This window comes from Ahaetulla prasina, chromosome 2, assembly GCF_028640845.1.
Source record: "Ahaetulla prasina isolate Xishuangbanna chromosome 2, ASM2864084v1, whole genome shotgun sequence".
Taxonomy (NCBI): domain Eukaryota; kingdom Metazoa; phylum Chordata; class Lepidosauria; order Squamata; family Colubridae; genus Ahaetulla; species Ahaetulla prasina.
The window spans coordinates 277,117,637-277,133,246 of record NC_080540.1 but is presented as its reverse complement, the minus strand read 5'-3'; the positions used below and the strand labels follow the sequence as shown (position 1 = coordinate 277,133,246).

The 15,610-nt window shown below is 43.6% G+C and overlaps 1 protein-coding gene across 1 annotated transcript in view; it reads right to left on the bottom strand.

The window, feature by feature from the left end:
• The window catches only part of LOC131190742 (complement component C6-like), a 50,613-nt gene that overhangs the window by 24,831 nt on the left and 10,172 nt on the right, over nt 1–15,610 (bottom strand). The window contains 4 exon segments of the mRNA XM_058168097.1: nt 70–198; nt 3,151–3,385; nt 11,145–11,345; nt 12,886–13,024. Of these exon segments, the coding sequence (XP_058024080.1) occupies nt 70–198; nt 3,151–3,385; nt 11,145–11,345; nt 12,886–13,024 (704 nt within the window).

The window sequence follows — 15,610 nt, the reverse complement described above, 5'->3', positions numbered from 1 at the left end:
CTTCTGGAATCCATGATAAATTGATTGGTTGGTTGGTTAGTTGGTTGGTTGATTGAAAATATTGTTTACCTTCATGGCGTTCTGTAAGCTTATTTCGGCTGCAATACTCATGATGTTCAATGTTCCTAAAGAAGAAAACATATTTCTGTGTTTCTGTTCGTACACAGTTTTCCATTTGTTCTGTGGTTAAACCTAGGTATAATTCAATAGTAAAAACAGAAAATAAAATTTCTCAAATTATCCAAGTTGTCAAGCTTTATAGTACCCAGTCTTTAAAAATGACATTGCTTTGCCAACCTACAATTTTTCCATCTTCAAGTTTTATTTATTTATTTTCATCAAGCATGTATTAGATAACGGGTATAAGTATAGACATAACTATGAATACATGAAATGGATATGAATAAAAGGGAACATTAGGACAGGGACAGTAGGCACGCTGGTGCGCTTATGCATGCCCCTTAATGACCTCTTAGAAATGGGGTGAGGTCAACAGTAGACAGTCTAAGGTTAAAGTTTTGGGGGTTTGGGGAAGAAACCACAAAGTCAGGTAGTGCATTCCAGGCATTAACAACTCTGTTACTGAAGTTGTATTTTCTGCAATCAAGTTTAGAGCGGTTTAACATAAGTTTGTATCTATTATGTGCTCATGTATTGTTGTGGTTGAAGCTGACAGGTAGGACATTGTAGCAGATAATTTTATATACTAAGCTTAGATCAGACCGAAGACGCCAAAGTTCTAAGTTGTCTAAGCCCAAAATTTCAAGTCTGGTGGCATAAGATATTCTGTTGAGAGCAGAGGGGTGGGGAATATTCTCGTGAAATATCTCTGGACTCATTTGATTGTATTAATGTCCGATATGCAGTGCAGGTTCCAGGCAGATGAACTGTATTCAAGAATCTAGCAAAAATTTTGTATGCGATTCAATATTACCGGAGAAGAAGCTACGCAAGATTAGGTTAATAACTTTTAATGCTTTTTGGGCAATGCTGTTACAGTGAGCTCAGGCACTTAGATCGTTTGAGATGAGTGCTCTAAGGTCGTTGACAGAGTGAGGGTCGTCTAAAAGGTCATATCCGCCCAGTTTATATTTTGCGTTTTGATTTTTTTTTTTTTTTTTGCCAATGTGTAAGCTAGACCATTTGTTGGTTGAGATTTGGAGTTGCCAATTGTTTGATCATTCTGACAGATAGTCAAGGTCTTTTTGTAGGGCAGCAGCATTGTTGGTGGTATAGAATAGTTTTACATCATCAGTGAAGAGGACGTATTTGCTTATAATACGATTGCAAAGGTCGTTTATGTAAAGTATAAAGAGTGTGGGTCCTAAAATGCTAAACTTGCAAGGTATAACAGGGGTATCTGAGAAGGGGAAGGAGTAGTAAAAAGTCAATGACTGTGTAATTGAAGTCCTGCCTTATTTTTAATGCCCATTAGAGATAAGGCTTTGACTGCATCATTGTGGCCGCCATCTTGCCTTTTTTGTTCTATATATAAACCCCTAGAAAGATTTAAAAAAATTTATTTTAGTATGAATGATATTTAAAGGCTTTTTATTTGTATACTAAAAATCTAGGGGACTTTATATCTAGGTGGTTCCTATCCCTAATCTCATCCTCCAATTGCCACATGGACACATTAAATTGAATTTTTTGATTTAGTTTTCTTAAAGGGGCTTGGGAAAGGCAACACCTGGGAACCTTTCTCATTGGGAGCTATGATTTTCATTAACAAAGAGAAGAATCCAAGTTCAGCATCACGAAATATCCTGAACTAAAACAGAATGCAATAACAATTGCATTGAATTATTCCTTATTTATATTATTTATTCTCGGGATTTTATAATAAGATAACATGTAGATTTCTTTATTCCTGTTGCTTTGCTTGTTTTGTTTGTTGGATTAATTTATTTATTTATTTATTTATTTTATTTTTATACCGCCCTTCTCCCGAAGGACTCAGGGCGGTGTACAGGCAAAATAAAAACAGACAAGACAATATACAGTATAAAATGCAAGATTAAAAAACTTATTATAATTAGCCTAAAAATTTAAAATGTATAGAAAACTAAAACCCCATTTAAAATTAATAATAAAAATTATAAAATCAATAAAATTTAAGCCAGCTCCGCGCGAATGAAAAGATGTATCTTCAGTTCGCGTAAAGGTCGAAGGTCAGGTATTTGGCGTAAACCGGGGAAGTTCGTTCCAGAGGGTAGGAGCCCCCACAGAGAAGGACCTTCCCCTGGGGCCGCCAGCCGACATTGCTTGGCGGACGGCACCCTGAAAGTCCCTCTCTGTGAGGCGTGCGGGTCAGTGGGAGGCATGTGGTAACAGCAGGCGGTCCCGTAGTACCCAGGCCCTAAGCCATGGGCGCTTTAAAGGTCATAAAAACCTTAAAGTGCACCGAAGGCCACAGGTAGCCAGTGCAGTCTGCGGGAGGCGGTGTTACATGGGAGCTCGGCTCCTCTATCACCCAGCGCAGCTGCATTCTGGACTAACTGAAGCCCTCGAGTGCACCTCAAGGGAGCCCCATGTAGAGAGCATTACAATAATCAGCGAGGTAGCAGTGCGTGAGTGACTGTGCACAAGGCATCCCGATCAAGGAAGACAACTGCCAAAGGCGGACCTGGTAGTGAGGCGGCCGTCAAATGGTCTAAGCGAGTCATCCAGGAGACACCTAAATTCATGTGGGGCCAATAACTTAACAGTCAGCTGCAGCAGTAGTAAAACAATTTGCTTAACTTGATTTCTAAGCAAATCAGTAGAAACAGATAAATAATACTGTATCTTTGCATCTTCAAAATTCAACATTCTCTGCAGTTGCTTTTTCATCATCTATATCTGTCATGACAGTAGAAACAAAAGATAAATATTTTATACTGTATCTTTAGCACCATCTTGAAAATTTTAGCATTTCTCTGCCCTTGCTGGGTTTTATCATTGTCTGTACCATGACATTTTGCCTCCCTGGGTCAGATTTCATGAGCTTCTCGAGAAAACAGTCAGGCTCTAGATCTGGACAGAATCTGAATCAATTTAAAAGCCTACATGTGATAATAAAATCTGTGTTTCCTATAATATTTATTCTAATCTACAGAATCTTAATGTTCTAAATCTGAAAAGCAGTATTTAGCAATCATATAGCATAATTTTTTATTTCTTCCTTACTAAACTGGTACAGAAGGTCATATTTGGCTCCCAATAAACCAGATGTGTAATAATGTGTCCCAAAGTCATCGAAAATCCGGCTGTATAGGGCATAGTTGTACTCCAGAGGCAGGTTGTTGAGAGACTTTAAGAACACCTCAGAGAGCTGCAAATCTTGCTCTTTCGCTGTGAAATTTGAAACTGCAAACACTTTATGGATCCTAATATAATTGGAAGACTTAGGAAACATAACAAAATAGAGATGGAATGTTATTGTCTCTTGTGTTTTGTTTTTCTTGATGACCTTTTTAGGTTTTTAAGCCTTGTGTTTCAAGGTAAAGGTAAAGGTTCCCCTCATACAGTGGTGGGATTCAAGTAATTTAACAACCGGTTCTCTGCCCTAATGATTTCTTCCAATAACCAGTTTGCCAAATTGCTCAGAAAGTTAACAACCGGTTCTCCCGAGGTGGTAATTGAATCACCACTGTAACATATGTGCTAGTTTTGATTAAATTCTCATGTCTGTTTCAAGCTGAACAGCATTGTAAAGACATCTGTGGTCATGTTCAAGGCACAGTTTACCTTACCAATGGTCCCTATTTCATTGCATTTTTCTTTACATTGGAAGAAGCTGACAATCAGGATCAAAGTAGCTGAATTAACTGAACTGCTGACCTTTTGATCGACAAGCTCAACATCTTAGCCACTGAGCCTTGTGTGTAATTCATTTGTATGAGATAGGTGGCCATATCTGTTATATAAATAAGTGACATAAATAAATACAAGTAGTCCTCGACTTACAACAGTTCACCTAGTGACCATTCAAAGTTACAACGGCACTGAAATAAGTGATTTGTGACCGTTTGATATCATCCCCATAATCATGTGATCAAAATTCAGATGGTTGGTAATTGACACATACTTATGACCATGTGTAAAGTCATTTGCAATTTTTGCAAAATAATCTGCTTATTAGACTGTATGACTGTAACTTTGTTGCTGGTATCCTTATGATTTATATTGATATTGATTGTTTCCTGATTGCTTATTTACCCTATGACTATCATGAAGTGTTTGTATCATTAAGTGTTAAATTTGTACCCTATGACTATCATGAAGTGTTGTATCATTAAGTGTTAAATTTGTACCCTATGACTATCATTAAATTAATAAGTATTTTGTAACTAGATGAAAGATATCTGTACTGACATGAAAACAAATTCTTGTGTGTCCATATATAATATTTATTTATTTATTTATTTATTTATTATTTAAATTTATATACCGCCCTATCTCCCAAAGGACTCAGGGCGGTTCACAGGCATATAAAACATCGATACACAAAATTAAAATAATCTTTAAAAAACTTATTCCAATGCCCTATCATTAAAAATAGAAATATAAATATTAAAATCAATTTAAAACCCCTATAAAATTTAAAATCTAAGCCAGTCCTGCACAGATGAATAAATGTGTCTTGAGCTCATGACGGAAGGTCGAAGGTCCGGAAGTTGGCGGAGTCCTGGGGGAGCTCGTTCCAGGCGGAGCCCCACAGAAGGCCCTTCCCTGGGCGTCGCCAGGCAACACTGCCTAATGACGGCACCCTGAGGTCCCTCCTGTGAGCGCCGGGTCGGTGAGAGGTATCTGGTCGCAGTAGGCGGTCCCGTGAATAACCCCCTATGCCATGGGCGCTTTAAAGGTGGTCACCAAAACCATATTGTTTACCTTCATGGCTCTGTGCTTATTTCGCTGCAATACTCATGATGTTCAATGTTCCTAAAGAAGAAAACATATTTCTGTGTTTCTGTTCGTACACAGTTTTCCATTTGTTCTGTGGTTAAACCTAGGTATAATTCAATAGTAAAACAGAAAATAAAATTTCAAATTATCCAAGTTGTCGCTTTATAGTACCCAGTCTTTAAAAATGACATTGCTTTGCCAACCTACAATTTTTCCATCTTCAAGTTTTATTTATTTATTTTCATCAAGCATGTATTAGATAACGGGTATAAGTATAGACATAACTATGAATACATGAAATGGATATGAATAAAAGGGAACATTAGGACAGGGACGGTAGGCACGCTAGTGGCTTTATGCATGCCCTTAATGACCTCTTAGAAATGGGGTGAGGTCAACAGTAGACAGTCTAAGGTTAAAGTTTTGGGGGTTTGGGGAAGAAACCACAAAGTCAGGTAGTGCATTCCAGGCATTAACAACTCTGTTACTGAAGTTGTATTTTCTGCAATCAAGTTTAGAGCGGTTTAACATAAGTTTGTATCTATTATGTGCTCATGTATTGTTGTGGTTGAAGCTGAAGTATTCACTGACAGGTAGGACATTGTAGCAGATAATTTTATATACTAAGCTTAGATCAGACCGAAGACGCCAAAGTTTTAAGTTGTCTAAGCCCAAAATTTCAAGTCTGGTGGCATAAGATATTCTGTTGAGAGCAGAGGGGTGGGGACTATTCTCGTGAAATATCTCTGCACTCATTTGATTGTATTAATGTCCGATATGCAGTGCAGGTTCCAGGCAGATGAACTGTATTCAAGAATCTAGCAAAAATTTTGTATGCCCTAGTTTGCGATTCAATATTACCGGAGAAAAAGCTACGCAAGATTAGGTTAATAACTTTTAATGCTTTTTGGGCAATGCTGTTACAGTGAGCTCAGGCACTTAGATCGTTTGAGATGAGTGCTCTAAGGTCGTTGACAGAGTGAGGGTCGTCTAAAAGGTCATATCCGCCCAGTTTATATTTTGCGTTTTGATTTTTTTTTATTTTTTTTTGCCAATGTGTAAGATAGACCATTTGTTGGTTGAGATTTGGAGTTGCCAATTGTTTGATCATTCTGACAAATAGTCAAGGTCTTTTTGTAGGGTAGCAGCATTGTTGGTGGTATAGAATAGTTTTACATCATCAGTGAAGAGGACGTAGTTGCTTATAATATGATTGCAAAGGTCGTTTATGTAAAGTATAAAGAGTGTGGGTCCTAAAATGCTAAACTTGCAAGGTATAACAGGGGTATCTGAGAAGGGGAAGGAGTAGTAAAAAGTCAATGACTGTGTAATTGAAGTCCTGCCTTAATTTTAATGCCCATTAGAGATAAGGCTTTGACTGCATCATTGTGGCCGCCATCTTGACTTTTTTGTTCTATATAAAAACCCCTAGAAAGATTTAAAAAAATTTTTTTTAGTATGAATGATATTTAAAGGCTTTTTATTTGTACACTAAAAATCTAGGGGACTTTATATCTAGGTGGTTCCTATCCCTATTCTCATCCTCCAATTGCCACATGGACACATTAAATTGAATTTTTTGATTTAGTTTTCTTAAAGGGGCTTGGGAAAGGCAACACCTGGGAACTTTTCTCATTGGGAGCTACGATTTTCATTAACAAAGAGAAGAATCCAAGTTCAGCATCACGAAATATCCTGAACTAAAACAGAATGCAATAACAATTGCATTGAATTATTCCTTATTTATATTATTTATTTATTATTATATACATACTATCTCCCAAAGGACTCAGGGCGGTTCACAGGCATATAAAACATCGATACACAAAATTAAAATAATCTTTAAAAAACTTATTCCAATGCCCTATCATTAAAAATAGAAATATAAATATTAAAATCAATTTAAAACCCCTATAAAATTTAAAATCTAAGCCAGTCCTGCACAGATGAATAAATGTGTCTTGAGCTCATGACGGAAGGTTGAAGGTCCGGAAGTTGACGGAGTCCTGGGGAGCTCGTTCAGAGGGCGGGAGCCCCCACAGAGAAGGCCCTTCCCCTGGGCGTCGCCAGACGACACTGCCTAGCTGACGGCACCCTGAGGAGTCCCTCCCTGTGAGAGCGCACGGGTCGGTGAGAGGTATCTGGTCGCAGTAGGCGGTCCCGTAGATAACCCGGCCCTATGCCATGGAGCGCTTTAAAGGTGGTCACCAAAACCTTGAAGCGCACCCGGAAGGCCACAGGTAGCCAGTGCAGCCTGCGCAGGATAGGGGTTATCACGGGAGCCACGAGGGCTCCATCTTTCACCCGCAGCCGCATTCTGGACTAACTGTAGCCTCCGGATGCCCTTCAAGGGGAGCCCCATGTAGAGAGCGTTGCAGTAATCCAGGCGAGACGTCACGAGGGCGTGAGTGACCGTGCATAGGGCCTCCCGGTCCAGAAAGGGGCGCAACTGGCGCACCAGGCGAACCTGGTAGAACGCTCTCCTGGAGACGGCCGTCAAATGATCTTCTAGAGACAGCCGTTCATCCAGGAGGACGCTAAGTTGCGCACCTCTCCATCGGACCCAGTGACTCGCCACCGATGGTCAGCCGCGGATTTAGCTGACTGTACCGGGATGCCGGCATCCACAGCCACTCTGTCTTGGAGGGATTGAGCTTGAGCCTGTTTCTCCCCATCCAGACCCGTACGGCCTCCAGACACCGGGACAGCACTTGATAACCGTTGGGGTGGTCCGGTGTGAAAAGTACAGCTGGGTGTCATCCGCATACAGCTGGTACTTCACACCGAAACCACTGATGATCTCACCCAGCGGCTTCATGTAGATAAACAGAAGGCGAGAGAATCGACCCCGCGGCACCCCACAAGTGAGGCGCCCGGGCCGACCTCTGCCCCCCTGTCAACACCGACTGCGACCGGTCGGAGAGATAGGAGGAGAACCACCGATAAACGGTGCCTCCCACTCCCAATCCCTCCAATCGGCGCAGCAGGATACCATGGTCGATGGTATCGAAAGCCGCTGAGGGGTCTAATAGGACGAGGGCAGAGGAACAACCTCATCCCTGGCCCTCCAGAGATCATCCACCAACGCGACCAAAGCCGCCTCCGTGCTGTAACCGGGTCGGAAACCGGACTGAACGGGTCTAGATAGACAGTTTCATCCAGGTGCAAGGGAAACTGATATGCCACCATATTTCTACAACCTTCGCCGCGAAGGTTGGAGACCGGACGATAATTACCTAAACCAGCCGGGCCCAGGGAAGGCTTCTTGAGGAGGGGCCTCACCACCGCCTCTTTCAAGGCGGCCGGAAAGACTCCCTCCACCAAAGAAGCGCTGAATCGCCTGAGCCAGCCTCGTGTCACCTCCTGCGTGGCCAGCACCAACCAGGAGGGGCACGGGTCCAGTAAACATGTGGTGGCATTCAGCCTCCCAACAACCTGTCCATGTCCTCGGAGCGACAGGGTCAAACTCATCCCATACAATGTCACCAAGACCGCCTCAGCCGCCTCACCCGTATCACCGCAATCTTGGTCCAAACCATCCCGGTTGAACGATTTTATCGTATAGATAACCGTTAAACTCCTCAGCACGTCCCTGCAGCGGGTCATCCCGCCCCCTGATGTAGGAGGGAGCGGGTCACCAAACAGGGCGGCTGGGCGGTTATCTGCCGATGCAATGAGGGAGGAGGCGAGGTACGCGCTTCCTCATTGCCACTAGGTAAGCCCTAGTATAGGACTTCACTAGTGTCCGATCAGCTTCTGAACGGCTAGACCTCCAGGAACTCTCTAGGCGCCTTCTCCGCGCTCATCCCTCTCAGCTCCTCGGAGAACCAAGGGGCTGGTTGGGACCCGCGCTGGGTCAGAGGCCGCAAAGGCACGACCGGTCTAAGGCCCCGCCGCCCGCTCCCAGGCCGCAACAAGTTCCTCAGCCGAGCCGTGAGCCAGACCCTCAGGAAATGGCCCAAGCTCCGTCCGAACCCTCCCGCCCACCAGGCGCCTGGGACGGAACCAACGTGTCGACTCCGTCTCCCTGCGGTGGTGAATGGCGGTCAGAAAGTCCAGACGAAGAAGAGAGTGATCTGACCATGACAAAGGTTCAATGACTATTTCGTTTAACTACAGATCTCTCAACCACTGACCAGAGACAAAATCAAGTCCAGAGTGCCACCCCAACGTGAGTAGGGCCATCAACTACTTGGGTCAGGTCCAAGGCCGTCATGGATGCCATGAACTCCCGAGCTACCGTCGATGACGAGCCGGACGATGGCAAGTTAAAGTCCCCCACGACTAAAAGTCTGGGGGTCTCAACTGCCACCCCAGCAAGCACCTCCAGGAGCACGGGCAGGGCAGCTGTCACGTAGCAAGGAGCCAGGTACGCCACCAGCAAGCCCATCTGACATCTATGACCCCATCTCACAAAGAGGGATTCGCACCCGCAATCTGAGGTACAGTGGTCTCCTCGGCTCTAGACTCTCTCTAATCACAACCGCCACCCCACCACCCCTACCCTGGCCCCTCGGCTGATGAAATGCTCGGAAACCCGGTGGGCACATCTGAACAAGGGCACGCCTTCTGGGCCCAACCAGGTCTCCATCGCCCATAAGGTCCGCGGCACCCCTGAATAAGATCGTGAATTAGGGGGCCTTATTGGCCACGGACCGTGCATTGCATAACATCAGCCAAGGCCAGGGCCCTGAGGATCCTGACCATCCGGGAACGGGAGAAGTTTGAGGGCTCGGGCGCGCGATCGCCTGTAAGCATCGGCGCGCACCCCTAACACGATATGAGCCCCACTTCCGCCATATCTGCCTCCCCTTACCGTGGAAATAGCACCACCTCCACCAATGGAACACCGACTCCCCATGACCTCGGACCCACCAACCCCGCCACGAGCATGTGCAGGAACTGGACTCCCCGACGGGTTACCCCAACACCCACCCCTTCCTCCCACCCCCAACCCAAGCCCGTCGGTTTCCTTCCCCTTAAAATCCCTTTAAAACTCCCTTAAAAATCTATTAAAACAGCCAATTAAAACCCTAAGCCTCCTATTTTTCATGCCACCTCTCGGGACTCCAAAGCCCGTCCTCAAGGTGGGCCTCGATAATCTGAGGGCCAGACCCGAGAGGGGCATCTCGCAGGGCAAGAAGGTCAGCCGCAGTAAATGTTCGCATCACTGAGACGGTCCGGCAAGGCCCATCCTGGGCTGGTCAAGTTGGCAGCAAAAGTCATAACAGATGATAAAATGACCATGACCAGTCTGTCCTGATGGGAAATAGTTCGAGATAATCCATGTGCGGTAGATGACAAAACCGCTGACTCAGTCAGTTCACCACCCCATACAAACGACCTGGGGTGGGCTAAGGAAGAAAGGGAGAGGCACGATGGTAGGGATGTTATAAAGATGGTAAATAGTGGAGGGTGTCCGCTGGACCCGCTGGTCTTCCTCCGCGCTGTCACATATCCGCGCCACTAGGGCAAGGTCACAGCCACCCTGGGCCTATCGGGCCATCCGCCACTTCAAAGCACGGGGCAGGCGCCGCCCACCGCCTCCGCCAGGCCATCGCCACTGGAAACGCCCCCATCGCCACCGCGAGCAGGCCACTGGAGCTCCCCTAGATGAGAGGGGGACACCCGTCGCCAAATCCGCCAGCAGACCCAGGGCTCACCAGTGACAACGCCCGACGGAGAGGGAAGGGCCAGGCCGCCGCCCTCGCCACCACAGGTTCGAAGGGCCGATGGAACCCGGGCGGCCCTCCAGATCTTCATTGGGGCGCAGCCCCTCCGGGGCTCCTCCCATCGCCATAGAATTCTATTCTATTCTATTCTATACTATTCTATTCTATTCTATTCTATTCTATTCTATTCTAACTTATCAACTGCAGCAATTCGCTTAGCAACTGTGGTAAGAAAGGTTGTAAAATGGGGCAAAACTCACTTAACAAATGCCTTACTTAACAACAGAAATTTTGGGCTCAATTGTGGTCGTAAGTCGAGGAGTACCTGTGCAATCCATTTTAGCAGCTGCTGAAGAGATTAGTTCCTCTATGGTCTGGACACCTGTCTAAGAAGAGGCCCATTGTTGAACTCCTGTTCATTTCTCTTCCCTCTTCTGGTTCCATTTTAAGTAATGATGCAGATGATGCAGCTGTGTTTTCACTTAGCTTTGCTTAATGACTGAGCTGTCAATCCCAACTGCAGTCACTGAGTGTGGACTACCTGTAATATAGAATGAGCTGACTTCCATGGATACAGATTCTTACCATTTTTTGAGATGCTTTCATGGCTTGCTTGAACTGATAGGATGAGGTTGATGTTGTGGTTGATATTGAGCCCCAAAAATAGGGGATTCCACTAGTACCCCTATAGCCATGGCTAGAAGAGGAGGCTTTATCATGAGAATGGACCAAGGATGTTAAGCTGGCGTAGGATTCTGTTATCACATCATTTTCTTGAGTTTTCACCTATCAACAGAGATTTGTATAATTATAGAGGTATTTTGGGAGGGGAGGCAGCAGAATGAAAAGCCATCAAAAATAAAAAATTTAGTTTTTTTAAAAAATAATTGTTTGGGAAAAAATATTTTTTTTAAAAAAAAAAAGCATGTATATGCAAAAATGTCTGCAGCTTCAGGGGTGGGTTGCTGGGGGTTCGCAGAGGTTTGGGAGAACCTGTAGCTAAGATTCTGTGCAGTTTGGAGAACCCCAAATCCCACTCCTGGCTGGCACCACTCACCCTGCCCTGCCCCTCTCAGGAGTCCCCATGTGGGCCATTTTGGATGCAGGCAAGTGTAGAGGCTTGGAGTGGGTGAAAAACAGGCCTACGGAGAGTCCAGGAAAGCCAGAAACGGTTCAGTTTCCAACCTCCAGAGGGCCTCCGGAGCCTGGGAAGGCTGTTTTCACCTCCCAGATGCTCCAGGAAAGCCTCCGGAGCCTGGGGAAGGCAACCACACACACACACACACACACACACACACACACACCATTGTGGTGCAGGAGGCTGACTAGGCCACAACCACCATGGCCACACCCACACAGCAACCAGGCAGAGAACCCCTTGCTAGAATTTTGGAAGCCCACCCCTGTAGAGTTTCATATATGAACGCTGGGAGAGACTTAGAGATTGGGCCAAAAGTTCATTAGTCCACGCATTTAAAAATCCCATGGGGATTTCGTTTGCTTCAGCAACGAGTACATCTGAAAGCCTGGCTTGGGTGTTCAAGGGTAGGGGAACTGCAAATAACAAACCATCTGTTACGGTTGCAATCTCTGTCTCATTTGAACATGTGTTGCAACATTGCAAGTAAGCACGTAGAAGTGAAGGTTGAGTCATGAAGTAGGTGAAGAATGGTGTTTGTGCCATTGGGACAAAATTGTGTTGGGCTGGCTATTTTTCTCCATGCTTTGGTCTCTTCATCTGCATACTGAGATAGCAATAGCACTGAGGCTTATATACCGCTTCATAGTGCTTTACAGCCCTCTCTAAGTGGTTTACAAAGCATATTGCCCCCAACAATCTGGGTCCTCATTTGACCCACCTCGGAAGGATGGAAAGCTGAGTCAACCTTGAGTCTGGTGAGATTCAATTTGCCAGACTGCTGGCAGCCGGTGATCAGCAGAAGTAGCCTGCAGTACTGCACTCTAATCACCGCAGCTCCTACTAGTGATATTCCCACTAAGCACCTGATTGATCTGCTCAGTGTTAAATAGGTTCTATTTTTTACTGCTTTAATATAACAGAAATGAACATTCCTATCAGGAGAGGCATGTTCCAGTTTACCAAAGACTATTATTCAAGAACAAAGGAGGAGAGCCTTTGTGACATCATTCCTCCCATGGTTAGACTGGCCTCCATCCTGCTCTTTTGGAAGGCTCTTAATACATCTTCCATGTCTTAGGTGGGTAACTAAATGGAGAGATAAACCTTCATAGGAGAAAAGTTGATGCATATAGACTGAAGTTGTTCAGTGGCTTAATATAGTGCCCAGTCTTATTTTTTAATCACCTCAAAAGTGATGTTGTACAGGTTAGCAGGTAGACGATATCTAATTCTTTGGTCTTCACTTTTCAGCAGAACACAGCTACCATTATTGAATGAATAATCAAGGACTTCTCCACGGGTTTCTCCAGCCAGGATATGATACCTAGAATCATCGTGGTAATAAAAGAAAGACAGCCAGATCAAGGATAAGCAATTCCGATATCTCATCTGGGTTACTGCAATGCGCTCTATGCGGGACTTAGTGGTGGTTCAGACTGGTTCTATAGAACCGGTAGTAAAACCTTTGGGAGGCTCCACCCATTGATCTAAACATCATCAAAAGTGATCTGCACATGTGTGCGCAGGCACAATGTGAACCAGTAGTAAAGGTAAGTAGAACCCACCCCTGGTGGGACTGCCCTTGGAATGATTTTCAAAACTTCAACTGAGGCAGAATGTGGTGGCAGTTATGAGGTGGATATTACCCCAAAACTCCATGAGTTGCATTGATTGTCAGTGTTCTCTTCATTGCAATTGAAGGTGCTGTTTTTTTACCTTTAAAGCTTTTTATGCCTTTGGACTATTTACCTGAGGAACCTTTTTTCCTCAGTTCTGTCTACCCATCTGATCCAGCCAGGCAGTCTGGGCATGCTCCGAGTCCCATCAGCCAAAGAATAGCCATTGGCCCAGGACCTAGAAGATGTGCCTTTTCTGTTGTAGTATCCACCTCATGGAATGTTCTCCCTCCAGAGATCAGAATGATCCTGACTTGATGGCTTTTTGTAAGGCCCTAAAAATGTAGTTCTGTGTCTGGCCCTGGACCTGAGTGTGTGTAGGGCCACTGCTTCTTGGCTGTATTACTGATGTGGGTTCTATTTTGTTCAGCTGCTTTGCACTTTAATTTTTTGTAAAATCTATAATTATTATTTTATTTTATTTTAATTCAGTTCCCCACCCAGGGTTGATAGTTGAGAGAGGCATCCATATGAATTGGATGGATAAATAAACAAATGAACAAATAAATAAGACCACGTGTGCTCCCAAATAGCTCCCACAGTGGGCACCAGGCTACCTCTCCTATCAAATTTTACCAAGTACATTGTAATTTATTAAAATTAATAGAAAGCAGGTATTCTGAAGCACTTCTAGTATCTATGTTTATTTGGACCTACAAAGTTCAGACTGGAATGGAAGAGAACATTCTGGAGGGATTGAGAGAGCCAAGATTGATTGATTGATTGATTGATTGATCATTTATTTATTTATTTGTCAATCATATATAAGATAGGTAAAAATATAACCATAATTTGGAAACATGAAAAGAGTAAGTAAAAAAGGAATATTAGGACAGGGACGGTAGGCACATTGGTGCACTTATGCATGCCCCTTACAGACCTCTTAGGAATGGGGTGAGGTTGGAGAGGTGTGGCCAGCATCGTGAATAAGATGACGTGAATCCAGGGACTCTGGGAAGAACGCGAAATTCCGGTCATTTTGGGGGTCCTTAATGGACCGTAGCTATCCTGGAGGGACAGCGAAGAAAGAAGGCACTGGCCGGTGTGAACAGAGAAGTTGCGAATAGATGATTACACTGGGATTGGCAGTGACAGAATAAAGAGAAGAGGAGGAAATGGAGAAAAATTGAGGGGGAAAATCAAAAGAGTAAAAATTAGAGAAAGGAGGTGGAAAAGAAGATATAAGAAAGAGAGAAAGAAGATGATGAGAATGGGAGAAAGGGAAAAAAATATTAAAAGATGGAATTTTAGAGAGATTGAAAGAAAATGGTTAAAAGGAAGAGAAAAATGAATAGTAGAAAAGAAATTAAAATAGTTGTAGAAATTTTAGGAATGAAATTAGAAGAAATATATAGATTATTGTAAAAGGGTAGTAAGAAATGAAGTGAATGAAGGGAGTAAAAAAGAAGGAATACACTGTTTAATGTAAAATGGAGAAGTAGATGAAATGTGGAAGATATAATGGATATATATTTTCTTTTTCTTTTTGTGTCTGAGAATGCACGGAATGAGAGAGAATTATAATTGATGGTAAAGAAATACACTTTAAATATAGAAAAGAATGAAAACATTAATTGAAAACAAGATATAAAATTGAAAAGAAGTTAAAAAAGAAGTACATTGTTTACAAAAAAAAATAGTCCAGCCGATGAAATATGAAAGACAGTATGGTTTATAAATGAAAATGATTGAAATTAAGATGTAAAAGGGAATAAAATTGTAATATTAGTAAATGATGTATCCTATTGGAAGAGAATAATAATTATTGAATTGTGAACAAAAACTAAGAAAATAAGAGGTGGAAGTTTGTATTAATTGATTGTAAGGTACAAATGGAATAAGATGAAGACAATGTTAATGACAAAAATATATGAGGGGAAGTTTGAGAAATATACTCAATAAATGAGAAAATCGGGGTTGTCTGGACACCAGAAATATTGAAATGAAATAAATACAGCAACAGAGAGAGATAAAAAGAAGGAGAGAGATGGAAAGGGAGAAGGTGGGAGAGAGAAAGAAGAAAAGGAAGAGGCGAGGAGGAAAAGTAGGGGAAATAAGAGTAGCAGAGAAGATCAGACAGGGAGGAGGTAGGGAGGAGGGGGAGAAAGGAAGGGGAAGTAGATATGGAGTAGGAGAGGAGAAAAGGGCCGGTTTAGCTCACGCTGGTAAAAGCCTGTTATTAAGAACACAGTAGCCTGCAATTACTGCAGGTTCGAGCCCGGCCCAAGGTTGAC